Source organism: Ciconia boyciana, chromosome 2, assembly GCF_034638445.1.
Source record: "Ciconia boyciana chromosome 2, ASM3463844v1, whole genome shotgun sequence".
NCBI classification, from domain to species: domain Eukaryota; kingdom Metazoa; phylum Chordata; class Aves; order Ciconiiformes; family Ciconiidae; genus Ciconia; species Ciconia boyciana.
Genome location: NC_132935.1, coordinates 12,660,748 through 12,676,585, shown reverse-complemented (window position 1 = coordinate 12,676,585; position 15,838 = coordinate 12,660,748). Strand labels below are relative to the sequence as shown.

The following is a 15,838-nucleotide window of genomic DNA, read 5'->3' as shown; positions in this document are numbered from 1 at the left end:
AAGTTACATATTTCTGAGTCATCCAACTTAATGCAAATATGCTGAAAATGCTGCAGGAAACATGTAGTGCCACAGAAAGAAAGGAAAAAGCACGGAAACCCACAGAAGCCGAAAACAAAAAACCACAGGTAAGCCTCTTTCCAATAAAAACAAGCACTGCCCTCTGCAAAGCAGAACTAACTGAACCAGACATGGAAATCTAGACAGACCCACGAAACACCGGAAAACAACAGTTACCCCAGACTTCTTACTGGAAAAAAAAAGGGGGGGGGGGGAGGGAGAGTGGGGGGTGTAAAAATCTAGTTGCCCCCAAGATCCTGTAAAGAGGTATCCACCTGTTCAGCCCCAGTAATGTTTTGGGGTAGTTCTGGGCATGCAAAGCAGCATATCTAGGATCCTAAATAGCACTACTGAAGAAATAAGGTGGCAGGAATTCCAGATCCTACATTTTTAATGTGGTCACTTTGCAGGAGTTACATAGAGTCTCACACTGGATCTCCAAAACAACAAGTAATTAAGTAACTTGCACGAACTTTGTAGATATTAAGACCAGAAGAATTCTCATTGCTATAAATAGGTCATACAAAACAGATGTGCCTGGCAATGTCTGACATCCTAGTCTTGTGGTCAAACTACCACTTCACACCTCCATCCCAGGGGATGTTCAAACCTCCACAATCCAGGACTATTCTTGGAAGTCTTTATTTTATTCTCCCTTTAACTATAACTAAATCATCTCCCTTTAACTAGAAATCATTGCAATTATGTAAATTGCTGCTATCGCATTACTTGCTTTAAAAAAAAAAAAAAAACAAAAATCCACGTTATACTCAGAAATTACAAATTTTGTGCATCGACATACTGAAACTATTGTTTGGGGCAAAATATCTCATTACAATAAAGAGCTAAAGGAAGAGACCCATATTTGCCTTGTGTCCTTTCAACCTTTTCTCTTTCTAACTGTTGGAAGCAGTGAATCAAAGGTAAAATGAACTGACTTGCCCCAGTTTGTTTCCATGCAACTTAAAGCTGCATCATTAATGTTTAATGTTTACTCCCATTGGTCACGAGAAGCTTTTTACATGCTGAATGTGTTTCTTTAAGAGAAAAGGTCTGTTAGATGAAAGCGAGAGAAGAAAGGTATTCATACATCCTTCAGCTTTTGGGTAGACACAGAGGGCACAAATTTTGAGTCCAGCTTCCTTTTTTTTGGGGGGGGGGGGGGGGATCACACATGAAAATAACTCTGAACCAAACTGGGACTAACTTGAAGTAAACAGAAGTTAAGCATTAACACAAAAACACACGTCGCTTTATCCATGACAATCATGACCTCAAAAACTGAGATCTAGAGAGGCTGAAATTCTCACCATTTTCAACAGATTAGGCAACAGTCAAAATAGTACGTTAGAGACAGGAAGCTTTGAAAAGGATATTGAATAGTAGTACTTTTTAACCTGACCAAGCTTTAGCCTTCATTAACCAATCTCTTTACAGAGCACAGGACAGACTTCTTGCCACTCTGGTTCAAAAATCCCTTGGCAATATTCATGATGGGCAGATGGGTGGTTGTATGCACTTTTGAAGGCATTAGCTTTTTTCCTGGGAGACAACCCATTAACTCTAACACAAAGCCTTAACAAGAAAGCTTTATTCTAACAAGTAAATTTGTTTTCAAATACCATCTGAACTTTAAGTTCAGTTATGCTGTGCATGAAGTCACCCTACAGTAACACCTCAGCCACCTTCTTCACCATCTCTGTAGATGCACACCAGAAGTTCAGCACTTCCACCCTAGTTGGGAACATACACCAAGCTTTTTCTCCCACTCCTAATTTTGGAAGCCATGTTAAATTAGTAAGGCTGCCAACAAAGAAAATATATTGTGAAGACCAAAGAGTCTCTGAAAACAGGCAGCCACTTCAGAGAGAATAGCTAAAACCCTTGTTAAAACACAGCTTGAGAAACATGGAATTTGTAGCTCCTACTAAAGCCAGCCTCAAGCTCACTATGAAAGATTAAAATCTGTTAGTCTAAATCAATTATCCATCCTGAATGCGCATGGTGCATTTGAACCTCACAGTCTGGACAGGGCTTTGCATCACGGTACATACCCAGTGAGAGCGCTCATTTCCCCAGCAGCAAGCTAAATTTCAGCTTAATAGCTCAAACATTCCCTTGACTATATTCATAACCAAAGCTTCTGCCTCTACAGTAGCTACAGAAGAGCTGCATGTGAACTCTTTACCTTTGAACCACAGTGACTAACACTCACACTGAGCTGCTATTCTCCATGCACGATAACCTAGATTTAAAATGAATACACATTCACAACAGCATCAAAAGGAAATGTGCTCTATTGGACTCCAGTGATTTTGCAAACTAGCAGAAAATGAACAAGCATTAAAAACAGGGATAATCCACCACAATATGCACTTTAAGTATTTACTAAATGTACTTTGGATTTAATTTATTTATAACAACTCAGTGTTCCAGACTTCCATCGCTATGTTGTGTAAATATAACAAATTCTTATTCTAAGACCTCATTTCAGCACTCTGCTTAGTACCTGCTTGCAAGAAAGGGAGATTTTTTTTTATATCTACACAAGTACACAGATGAAGATTACTTCTCAGCAACATCGGTCATTATGTTCTTGAATTATAGTTTCCAATCCTGCTTCTCAAACTGTTCATCTGGCCATTTCAGATTATTCAAATACATCATTACTCTCTTGATGCAACCAGCTTAATCCAGTAATAATTTTTTTTTTTAAATCACTGTAATACTTTTTACTATGGACTTGCATACGTAAACAGTGAATATAAAAGATGACCTGCCTGAACAGATTTTATTATTTTTTTTAAATAAAAAGCCTCATTTCTTCATGAATATGTACCTGATGTCCCCTAAATATTCCCAGCACAACACATGCAGCTCCTCTTTGTCCTCCATCCATTTCTTCCTCTCTACACTCTCCTTACTCAGCTCCCTCTAGCATGCCCAAATACCAAGCGAGTAAGAGGCTGCTCTTGGGGTGGCCAAGTCAAGGCTCCCCTTGAGCTGGGTGAGCAAATGGCACTCCTCACTTAACCAGGTGTGTGCACACACAGGTGTGCACGCCTGCAGGTGCATAAGACATACAACTTCACCCCCTCCTCAAAGATGTTTTTCTTTTTTGGGGAGAGGGCTTGGGAAAGAAGCAGAGGGAACGCATGCTCATACACACCTCCTTTTCTAGCACAGCCATGAAAACTGACCTTCAGTCATACACAATGACATCTTCACACTTTAGACTATTTCATCAATGTCATAAGCTTACTTTACAGTTCAGGCTTGGCCTCAACACAATTCTGGGGAACTACAGGGCGGGGGAAGAGACCAAAACTATATTGCTGCCTGCCCAGGCCCAATTTCTGTACTCAGAGGACTTCTCTGGACAGAGACCACTGTTCTGCATTCCTTCCCCACCTCCATCACATGAGGGAAGTTTTACTTCGAAAGTGACCCTAAATGGAAGATTAAGTTTCATTTTCGTGCACCTGACCCCGCTATGCCTTTCTGGACTACTTGCAAACTGTGCAAACCAGGCTCTCCAGATTGCCTGGCACCCTGCAAGCCTACAATCTACAAGCCAAGCTTCAACCCTCTCCATTCCCTTCCCTGCTTAACCCTGCAAAACAAATACATTTAGTAGGTGTGCCTGGGCCTAAACGAGGGCAGAAGGTGGTCCTGCAGATAAAACCGCATTAACAGTGCTATTTATCATGCTCAGCAGAACAAACACCAGCTCTGCTTCAAATCAGAATAGTGGCAACAGCAATGGCTGGTACTGTTGGGAGAAAATTGACCCAGTTCCTAGGCTTATGTTTCACTCTGGGGTGGGCTGAAGTGACTGAAGTGACTCCAGAACAAACACTCATCAATGTATTCTTCAGAGTTTCCACTCAACAGCTCTCCCATGGGGGGGGGGGGGGGGTGAAAAAAAAAAAACAACAAAAACAAACACCCCCCCCACCTCATCTCCAATTCCATTTTGAAAAATGCCTATTTTTAGACCTCAACGTACATGATGAGGTGCACAGCACCTCAACCTCCAGCAATGGCAGCCGCAACCTCCGACTTCGTTTGTCATCAATCCAACACTCGTACAGGATTGCATCGAACAGCGAAATACGCTCAAACACAGCTCCGAAGTGAAGTCCCAGCCAGCTCCTTGATATTTGTTACTATAGAAACCAGTCCCTCGGCACAGGCGCTCACAGCAGGAAATCATGCAGATTTCAATTTTACATAGTAATAAATGCTGCAGGAGAGGAGAATTTCACAACAATTGCAGGGGTTGATTGTACAAACCCAGACCTCTTCTACCCTGTGACACCACCACGCTGCAGACAAAGGTGCTCTCCTCCCCTCCCACACACACAGTTGCCACTGCTATTAGTTTTGAAGTGGTTTCCACAAAGCCTGTGTTGGGATGGCTGCTGCAAAGGTCACAGTATTTTTCAATGTCTTCATTAGATGAGAAAACATACTCGTTTTTACATGCAAGAAGCCCAGGTGAAAACAACAATAAAAGCTAGAACTGCAAAGCAGTAGAAAGATTTAAGCACATATAAATATAAGTACACAGAGTCCAAACATTTCACAGGAAATACTGTCAGGTCACAACCCCGAGCTCCTCTGGAAACAGCCCATCCTCCTTTCCTTCTCCACCATGTCCAAAAAAGCAACCCGAATGGAGGGCAGGTCACAGATTAATTTGTAGGAAAAACCACTGTAGAAAGCACAAAGACAAGAGGAGGGCTCTGAGTCCTGAAACAAAACAGCAAGGTAATTACATTATTTTCACTTTCCAGAAGTAGTTCTACAGGTTGGACTTCATCAGGCATGGGAGTGGAAGAGAAAGACACACAGCACAATGCACTTCTTGTCCTAGGCAGATGCTAATTTTCTAGTGAAAGTCAAGAACCAGCAGGGACCCTTCTCCACCTCTCTAAATGAGCCCATAAGCCTGAACAGTGCAAGTTTTGCTACCTCAGCCAGGGAAGAAAAGAGCAGGGAACTGCTTCACTGAAGAAACCCAACATGTAGGGGAGGAGGGAAGGGGTGAACAGCTTGCACAGCAACAGGGACAAACATTTGTGCTGGCAACACCCGACAAATCATCGAGCAAACAGAAGGACAAGAAAATGAAAGAAGCTGGTCTATTTTTAAGGAAGACCTCATTATTACTGTGAACGTGCACTGCCTCCCTGGAAGCAGCAGGTATGCAAACATGAGATGAATCATATCACTGATTAAATCACCTGGCAGCAGGAACACTAGTTTGCATGGACACACGCGGAGTGAACATATACGATCTACTGTCCTGACACCTCCGAAAGCACATGGAAGAGCATCCTTCTGGGAGGCAGACTGCATTATGGAGAGCAAAAAAACCTGTTAGACAATGCAAATGTCACTGGTGCTTTTGTTAATGATTAGACAGAGCTCCATTGTTCTGGACACTCCACTCAACATTAGTCTGCTGGAGCTTGTAATTTCATTTTTTGTATACCTCTTATGTCATTAGAAACAAATATAATTTCTGTCCAGGCAGGGTAGGAATAGACTTAGGGAGTTGGAGAAAACATCCCAAGTCAAAGCATGCATTTTTATACCACAGCCTTCGCACAAGTTGCCTTGCTGAAACAAAGAAATGCCATAAGTGGTTCAAGGGACCTACGGACTGGGGTGCAATGAGATTGAGGTAACTGCCTGGACTCTGGTCAGGTCCACGCTCACCTCCCTGGAGGTCTGGTGAGTTTGCAAGAAGCCAGTTGACTGCACCAACCTGATCCTTCACCAACACGTTATCTCTTCTTGGCAGCCACCTCTGAGGTGACCAACAAGAGGACAACCGCTGAACCTGCATTTCGAGACAGCTGTAAGGCACAAAGGATGAGGCAGCAGAACCACAGCAACTGCTCTGCTGCCTCCACAGTACGTTATGGGCAAGGTCCCCAAGGCAAGAAGCACTACCCTACTGTACAGGAAACCTAGCTCTGTTTGAACTGGTTTTTTTTAATTCTCCTCCCACACCACACACCACCTCCCTTTCTGTCTCATGGCAAATAAAGATACTAAAAAAATACAATGGAAACAGATCTTCAGCTACCTTTGCTATCCAACTGGTGACAGATTAAAAATAAATAAAAGTGCAACAACTCTCTTGCTGTGGTTACTACAGAATTGTTGCTATGTGCCAACTAGCAATTTATCACATCAAAAGGCTGACTGAATTAGCCTGAAAGGGGATCTCCCACCACAGGAACACATGCTACATTGGGAAAACCAACCACCAACCAAAACCTCAGCCTCCTTTTTCAAATCTACATCCCATTATCAGAAGGATGCTTTTGCATCTTTGCTTCTAACCTACTAAATTATCCGAGGGAAATTTTCAGAGCCATTTATGATTTATCCTCATTATTTCCCAAACTGGATGTTTAAGACATCGAAAGTCTGGTTCTATTGCTAAGACTGAGAAAACTCTTTAGTGCTACAAAACCAGTATTTAGTTACTGAAGTGTAGGTGCTCTGCATGAAGATGCCCACAGAGATACAAAGTCATCATGGAGTCAGGAACAGCAATCAATCCATCCATCCCAAGTCTGCAGAAAAAACAGGACCTGATATTCTATCCTACTAAAAGGAACACAGCTGTGTAAGGAAGGGGAGAGGAAGAACTACAACTAAGACTAAGTATATGAAAAATTAACTCTGTGCTGTTCCCCCTCCCCACACTCCCAAAGATTTCCAATTCAGATGATAGTGAGTTGATTTACATTCAGTCATGGAAAAAAAAAAAAAGGCCAGCCACTCCTATCTTGACACACCTCCCCACTCCTTGGATGAAGTATTTGAAGCAGCTTATTTGCTTCTTCCCCCCTCATCCTTTTATTTTTCTCCTTCACAGAAGTTAGTCTTGCATTCAAATTTTCTGTTAGCATACACAATCACCTGGCAGCTTTACCCCTTTCCTAACAACACTTCAGACTCTTAGCAAAGCACCTTAAGCTCAAAAAAAATACTGGGTTGTAGGGCAAATACAAACTCTACTTATGCATCACACTGTGCACCGTACCAAGGGGTAGCTGACTATGTAAGTTATTATAGCGACTATTTTCATCTGTTGCCCTGGAAATTTCTCCTTAGGTAGGAGCATCAAAGCAGCACAAATGTTGCCAACAACCCTGAGCTAGATTTTGTCTTGACCTCAAGGAAAAAAAAAAGGCATAAATAAATAAATAAAATTTATTTATGCTGCAATGCATGCACTCACCCAAAGAAAAGGCAATGGTAATGTTTTACCTGCAGAGCAGCCCTTTTAACCCCCTAAATATAAAATCTAGTCATTAATAACCACTTTTCTTGTGTTTGGGCATATAAGATGTTCATCCCATTTTGACTGCCCCAGCCAAACGGGCTCACATCAGTAGCAGAGTTCTCAGGGTGCCATACATGTTGAAAGACACGGACTGACACTTGCTACTTGTCTAGAGAAATACAGGAATATGGAAACAGAGAATAACATAGCACTGCCTGTTACATATGTGTTTTGTAGTTTTAGCACTTGAAAGCAGCATTTCCAAATCCCAGTTCTCAAAATGCAACAGATGTGTAATATGCATCCAGCTTAAAAATTATCTGCCAACAATTGTGAATTGGTCCTGTGTTTTGCATCATCTTCGTGAAAGTATAATGGAAGAATGAATGGTTCATTTAAATAATTTTCTTCCTGATTATTTTATATTTGAAAATCCACAAAGAGAAAGCCTGGACTGTATTCTTTTACTTCAAAGACTCCATGGGAGGAATAAGTGCTTATTACAAAGTCTTATCTTAACTGACAGGAAGCTCAAACAAAGGTTTCATTATTTGAGTATGAGCATCTGAAGTTAAAGAGGAGTCATAAAGACAAAAGACTTGGACAATGAGAACCCCTTTCCTCTTGTACCCAGCTTTGCTTCCACTCTGAAATTACGCACAGATCATCATCACAGCTCCCCAGTCCGTAACCAGGAGCACAGGAATGCATTTTCCAAAATGTCATACAGATTTCAGGTCTACTGCTATAGATTGTGGTGTCTTTCTCCTCCCCAGGCTCCCTTTTTCTTTTATTTTTTTTTTCATGAAAATAAATAAATAGCCACCATTCAGTACTGTCCATAACATTTTGCTGTGGCACCAAGGATTAATCCCTGGGGTCACACTGTGCCTTATTTGCAGTGAGCGAGATACTGGTTCAGAAGGCCTAAGCACACTTACTTGGAAGATAACAGATGGTAATTCCAGCACTGCAACACTTCGTGCAGCTTATCACCTTGGAAAACCACTTCAATACATACCATTTATATCCTGGCTAAGACGACAACGAAACACCCAGAGTAAGGACTACCCGAAGGTGTATTCACGTAATACCTGGAGCAACACGGATGCAGAGTCTGCCCAGGAACACAGATCTGCAGCAAAGGTACTATTTTAAGCAGCTATATTAAACACGAAGAGCAGTCACTGAATACTGCAGTACAAGAGCTACCCGAGGCAGACACTCACAGATATTAATCAGATTTAATTTTGTAAAGTAAAAGCATTAAGCCATATTTACATTTCTGCGTGCTGATGAAGTTTAATAGGGCCTGAAAAAAGTACGGACACTTTAACGCAGCACTTCTTCCAGGCTGATACATCCTGCTCCTCAAAAGGGTAACATCAAAATGGCTATGCTGGTTTTGGTACCCTGTCACTGCTGTGTGCCATGCAGGCTTGGGCTGAGTTTTGCTTCCAGGTCTGCTCAGCATCCCCTTTGTAGCTGGTTGACCATCCACAGCTCTTCCCTCCCCAACCTCAGACCCTCTCTGCCCACCAGGCACCCTCAACTGGAATTTCCTGCAACTCTTGTCAGTAGCTCTGCATTGCCTTAAAGTCCTCTCAGACATCTGTAAAATGAAAGAGATGGAAAATGTAAATAGCACCAACCAGCATGATAGATGTCAAAATTACCAAAGGCAGGGAAAACATACCTTTAGCAGCACTTGCCAAGTTGAAATGAGACAACTTCAAACAGCATTACAATCCGTGGAATCCAACTGGCCAGAGAAAGCAGTGCGATACACTGAAATGTATCTTGAAGTGATTTAACTAATCTGCTGCTCATCAAATACACCTATGTATATGTAAAACCCTTCAATATGAATTAAAAACAAAAACCCACAAGAGTGGGTATCAGCTGCCTCATTAACAATCTCACTTTGAAGATCAATTTTAAGCTTCAGGGTAAATCAAAGCTTTTACATCATCTTTCTATAAATTTTAATTTACACCTGTGAAGATGCAGGTAGGCAAGACTGGGGCAGGTTTTTTTCCACAGAAGCCACTGATGATGTATTAAGTAGATATAGAAGAAGCGTGCATGCCTTCACATTAATCTCCCTCATAACATAAGGAGGACAGTTACTCTTCTCACCTACTTTTTCAAGTTCCTGAATTCTACCACTTATCTAACAAAGGACATTCAAATGCAGCAGAGGCAGAAGAATACTAGCATATGAAAAGAAAAGCAATTTACACACATCCTTTTACATACTGTTCAAACCTAACTTACAGTATGTTTATATGTGATATATGTTTATATTTGGGATGCACAGTTCTTGCTTTCACAAGAGAATAAATGTTTAATGCACAAAATATCAGGTAAACTGCTATTAAATGAAATCATATTTAAATCTCTTTCATGCTTCAGTTAGAATTGATGCGGATAAAAACATTCAAAATTTCAGATATTGAAAGACTTAAGCCATATGAGAAAAACCCGAAACTCACAAGCACACACCCCCCCAAAAGGAAACTTCACTGAGGTTTAAAGGTATCCTGAAGTATCTATTTAATTGAATATTTTGTGAGTATTCTCTTTAATAATCATAGTGAGAAATAATACCAGATTCCACTGCAGACTATTCAGTTCTGCCAGGCTGTATGCCAAACAGATGTAGCCTGAATAATACAAACTGCTAGATAGATGCATGTATCTTGTCAGAGCTCAAAAGTCAAAACATTTGAAGGAATTTTAAGAATCTCTGGTACCAGCAGAAAACAGCACACATCGCTATGTAGCTAGCATTATTAGAGAATTAGCAACGTAACTTGACAGAGTCCCCCATCCAAATGTTGTTGTTCAGATGATCAGACCCACAGAAATAAACCTTTTGGCAATAGATGCCTCAGAACTACTTTCCCCGTGTTTTTCCTTATCAGGTTGAAATCAAAAAGCACTGAACTGAGGGAACTGAACTGAACTCAGGGAAAAAGAGAGACTAAACTTTGGGTTGATACGCATCTAAACGGAGAGACAGCAAAGAAGGAGGCAAAAGCTGAAATGAGCTGGTGGGGAAATTCATCTGTGTATTCAGTCACCACAAAACACCGGGTACTTCACATTCAGGACTTTTCCTACCTCAAAAGCTACGTGAGGAAAATACACCAAAGTACAGATTATCTGACTCATCCAACCATAGGTTTTACCATAGGCAGAGCTCCAATTAAGCCCTCTATTTGAGCTCCAAATGGGAATGTGAAGATAAACATCGTTACCGTTGCAGAATTAGAAGGAAGTAAACGACATAGAAAGAAAGATGCACCAAAAGGGAAAAGTCAATGTTTGGGAACAGCAGTAATGACACACGAGGTAAAGAAAGATATCAGCTGGAACAAGGACTGGAGTTGACGGAAATAAGCTCTCATACTTGAACACTTGGTGTCTGCAAAGGTAATCATCTCCTCTTCTGTGTGTGTGGACATGTACATCCATGTAAACACTTTTTCTTCTTTTAAAGCTAATGCTGATGCAAACAGATTAAAGAGTAGCCAGAGAGTGCTTCTGCTGACTGATAAAATGCTTTCATCAGCTAGACCAGTGGGTCTTAAAAATAAGAGGCAAAAAACTATAAAAACAATAAGCAATTACAAATAAAATGCAGCACTCAGCTTCACAACACTTCAGTCATCCTACAAGGCACCAACACTGTCCCTCCGAAACAAGCATCTGCTTCAGTATTTTCATATACAGTTTGCAGAAGCAGCATTTGGCTCATACAATGATAAACCAGTCTTACTATTTAAAATACACCAATCCTCCCTGCCTTTGTCATGGAAAGTGCTACACAAGTCTTGCAATATTCCCAGAAGTTGAACATGAACTTTTCCTGACTTTGGTTAACCCGTTAACTGAGAACCCTCTAAACAGTGCGAAGCATAGCCAGGTGTTTGAATCAATTACATGGTTTTATAAACAGGATAAGTAACAGGCAAAATTTAACACAGAATTGTTCCAAGTTAGGTAACTCCTCAAAGGGAAAACTGGGAGCACATTAAAATCCCCACATCAGAGAAGAAAAACACTAAGTTTGTTTGGTTTTGTTTTCTGAATATGGTTGTTTATACTAACAGTAAAATACATTTTTATGAAATTGTGCCCTAGTAAGTCATAGGGAGTTTTGCCATCATCTTCAATAGGGCCAGGCTTTTATCCCTGTTCACAGCAACCTAGGAAGATCTGTATTTGTTAAAGGACCAATGTGCAACCTCAGAGATGCTCCAAGGCAATAGACTACTTATATGTAAATACTCAAATGGGTACGAGTGGAAGCTGGGTTGGGAAGCAGATCAGAACCACCAACTAGCTTGGAATTTTGATACTTTGCCCAGAACATCACTTTCTAAAAATAAAAACAAAATTCCCTTCTATCCTTTCAGTCAGGGAAGGCAGAAAGACAGAACAGAGGAGCTATACAAATTTGGCAGGCCTGGATTTACAGAGCTGCTTTTGTAAAGGAGGTGTTCGAAGAGATAAGAGACAAGACACAACGCTTGTTGGACATGGTCCAAATAACACAGCAGAAAGTGCAAAATACCCTTCAAAAACCAAGCCATTTTTGTCAGAAAGTAGGAAAGTTTCAGTCATTCTGGTATCTGAATGCAAGTTCTATAAGCCTGCCAGCAGAGCCAGAAGACAAGTCTCAAGGATTTTGGTAGGGTTTACTTTGTTTTCCCTCTGGGGGGAGGAGAAGAAATAGAAGAGAGCATGCTCAAAGGAAAGACATGTTAGAAATCCAAGTTAAGTTCTGCCTTGGGTCTCATCCTTAGTTTATTCCACTTTCTGGAGAGTTTATTATTTTACATTAATAGATTACCCATAATTTACAGAAGGTATGCATATAATGAGGTACTTCTTATCAGATTGTAAATATTAGCTTTAAAAAGGAAAAAAATACTGTTCCCTCTTGTCATTCTATGGTTTGATACTTGCTCCAGCAGCTGCTACTACTCCTGTTAGCCAGAAATTGAAGGAAACTGAAGTCTGGCTGGGCTTGCACACTGCTAATGGAAATGCACACTCTTCACGTTAGCAATATTACTTTCTTACTCTCCAACTCAAATGCCAAGGACACATTAGGACTTTAAAAAAATGTTACAAAACCTCTAAGGTTAGAGGTGACCAAAACCCACCCACTCAGCAGTAATATATGCATTTGGGATTTGCTCTTCAGCAACAGAGCCTGGGGACACAGTGACCATGGGGAATGCCCTACTGCTGCAGACACATCTGCATGCAATGCCTTGGTCACTGGGCATCCAACATCAGAGAGAAGCAGCCTTTTGTTTCCTTCCAACTCAGCAGCCTGGAAAGATTGCCAGCTGCACTATTTAGGCCTCCATACTCACCAACAAGCTTAGACTGTTACCCTGAGAAGCCCACAGCCCAGGAAAATCAATTTTGACCAGTAACATCAGACTTAAAGAGGAAGGACAAGCAAAGACTTTCCTCAAAGATATAAGTACAAGCTACTGTCATCATCTGCAGACCCCAAAGGCCACAGAATCAGCTGGTATCAGCTCTGTCTTCAGCAACCCTACACTTATTTATACCAGCTGAATATCAAGCCTTTTACATTTACTTAAGGTACAGAAGCATCAGTGAATACAGATGTCAGTAAATCTTGCTTTCTAAAATATTATTCATCAACATATAATTCAAATGGTAATTAAGAAGTGTTCACATGATTGATGACACATTTAAATTACAGGTTTCCAGCACTTTTTTCCAGTAAAGAAAAGATGACTTCCTTTTTCACTTGCCGCTTTTTCAAAGTGCAAGTCCATCTAACAGATGTCTCACAGATCTGCTTGTCAATGTAACAAGTTAGACTTTTTTTAATCACGACAAATGGTATAAACCACACAGCATTCTGTTAAACTCAATATTGACACATCTGCTTACCACGTGTATTAGTAGCCATGTCAGCCACTTTCTGAAAGGCATCCAAAAAGGCAGCAGCTGCTACTACTGTAGTCCTGAAATGCATACAGATAACAAAACATTAGCAGTGTCTCATTGCTGCCTATTTAATTATTGCCAAAAACATTTAGGCTTATAAAGAATACTACTGTGAACTTGCAGAGGCCACAAAAAAATATCCTCTTTTATATCTGAATTTAGCCTTTTCCCTCCTTCATTTCTTAATCCCTTCCTTGCTTTGTGTTAGCACTATGGACTTGGAAGCAGCCATGCTAATTCCGTGCTGTGAATTGCACAGGACAGGTGCTATTTCAAAAGAGCACAGCCATCCCCCTTCTAGCTGATTTCCTCTGATGAACTAATATTAAGCAGTCAAACATGAAAAACAAATCTAACACACATTATACTGCACCCATTAGTGTACAAATTACAGCCACTGCTATTTCCAGGGAACATGTATATTTTAAGAATAAGCATGCAGGACCTTCCTTTTATCTAGGATCCTGGCCAAACACTTTCCTGAATTTCTCATCTGAGGAGCATGAGCATCCCTTGAAACAGAAAACAGCAACTTCTTGGAAATCAGACTGCTCTGGAGTTCTTGGGCAAATGGGAAATGAGGGAAAAGAAGAAAAAAAAAATCTCAAAAAAACCCCAACCCCAAAAATAAACAAACAAAACCCCTTTCTGATCCAGCGCTCCTCCAAGCAGGTCCCTTTCCGAGATGTACACCAGCAATGTTGGAGACTCCACAATCCAAAGCGTCAATCCCACTAGCCCCATCTCCCTCCAGGTTTGGAAAGCACATACAGACCACACATCTCTTCAAGTGGACAGCAAATGTGAGTTACAATTTTTTTGGACACGTTTGTGCTACATAGGCAGGCCCTAGAGCCCTAAACACCTTAGGTCAGTACCAGATTTCTGATGGATTTATAGTCTGGTTGACCCAATTTAAGTGAAAGTAGGCCAGGGCTCTACAGGTAAAGGGCAACTGTGCCCTCTCTGCAGCTACCTCATAGTTCTGTTTCTGCACATCTCTTCTACCAATAACTCTGATTTCCTCTCCTGACGGTAACTGTCAGCCTCGCCAAGCAAAATCCTGAAGGAGGACCATCAAGTTTACTTTGTTTCAAGAGCTCCTTGCTACCCTCCAAAAACCTGGGAGACCTGCAGAAAAGCTGATCCTCGGCCAAAAAGACCACAGGACTGCTTAATTAGGTCAGATTTTATGCAAGTCTCACTCCAAATATGCTCAAGATACAGGGGACATAACTGGCAGCGTAATAAATGGCCTACTGACAGCACAAAAGATTTGAACACAAAAAAACAGGCGTGAGAGGACCAAAGGCATAAGGACTCTCCACATGCCCAGGAGATTAAAGGGAAGGCAAAAAAAACCCCAACCCTGACAGCTAGCTAGCAATATTGAGCCCTGGAATGAGATAACCTTTTCTGGGATTTTCCTTAACAGTGTTTGTGTTCTTCATCTTCCAAACTTGTGGGTCATGCTGTTATTCGTGTACCATCTTGTTAATTATTAATTACATTGCTAATAACAAAGTTCCATTTCTCCAGTAACAAGATCCAGGAAGACCTGGCTCCAGCTCAGATGACATCTGCTCTCCTTTTATCAGAGCACACAGAAACGAACCAGAGGCAAATGGCTCACATTTGCTAGAAATGGACAGCAAATTCTCAAACACGCGCTTTCACGCTGCCTGCTTGCATGTTCCTGTAGCTAGAAAAGCACTACATTGAATACAACACCACAGGACTGGGAAATAAACAAAACTATCCCTCATGCCTTCCCAGAAGGCCTGGCTATAAAGAGTACAAAGGGCTAGGAAAGTTCTCCATTTCTCTTCTTTCACTACTTCCTCTGCTTCTTCCACACTCAATGTGACATGATTGCTGGAAAAGGAAAAACCACATGCAAGTGTGATATTTTAGGTATGGCATGGAAGAACAGCATATTCCAATTGTTTAGGGCAAATGAGCCTAAACCCTAGCTTCTTCAGGAACAGTTCACAACACAACGCGGAACTGCAAAATAGACTGCCAATAGCCATAGCTGTTAGCACTGCTGCTGCTGTGAAAAACACACCAATGCTCTGGAGAGCACAGCGGAGATTGTGGTTTGCGGAGAGTTTTGAAGAAATGGAGCTTGGATTCATATTAGCAGAAACAAATTTTACAAGTGAATGAATTCTAGAGATAGCAGAATTGGTCTGAGTGTGATACATATGGCACTTATTAAGTAATCCAGAATGCCATTTGCAACATATACCCCAATAAAGTAAGTTTTAATCATCACTGATAAATGATCTAGCACAGGAATTCCCTTCGTTTTTAAGGCAGAAGAAAGTACTGTTAAGACTACCAAAGACTTTAATATTTTGAGCCATCTTCTAATATAAACCTGCTGTATTCTACACTAACAAAGAGGACAACATAGGGCTAACTCCAAATGTGTGTTCACTAAACAACAATAAACTG

At 41.0% G+C, this 15,838-nt stretch overlaps 1 protein-coding gene across 7 annotated transcripts in view; it reads right to left on the bottom strand.

Annotated features, from left to right (window-relative positions):
- The window catches only part of MTSS1 (MTSS I-BAR domain containing 1), a 128,810-nt gene that overhangs the window by 95,666 nt on the left and 17,306 nt on the right, over nt 1-15,838 (bottom strand). For all 7 annotated transcript variants that reach the window (XM_072851909.1, XM_072851911.1, XM_072851906.1 and 4 more), the window contains one exon: nt 13,322-13,395. In XM_072851909.1, the coding sequence (XP_072708010.1) occupies nt 13,322-13,395 (74 nt within the window). The remainder of the gene's footprint in view (nt 1-13,321; nt 13,396-15,838) is intronic.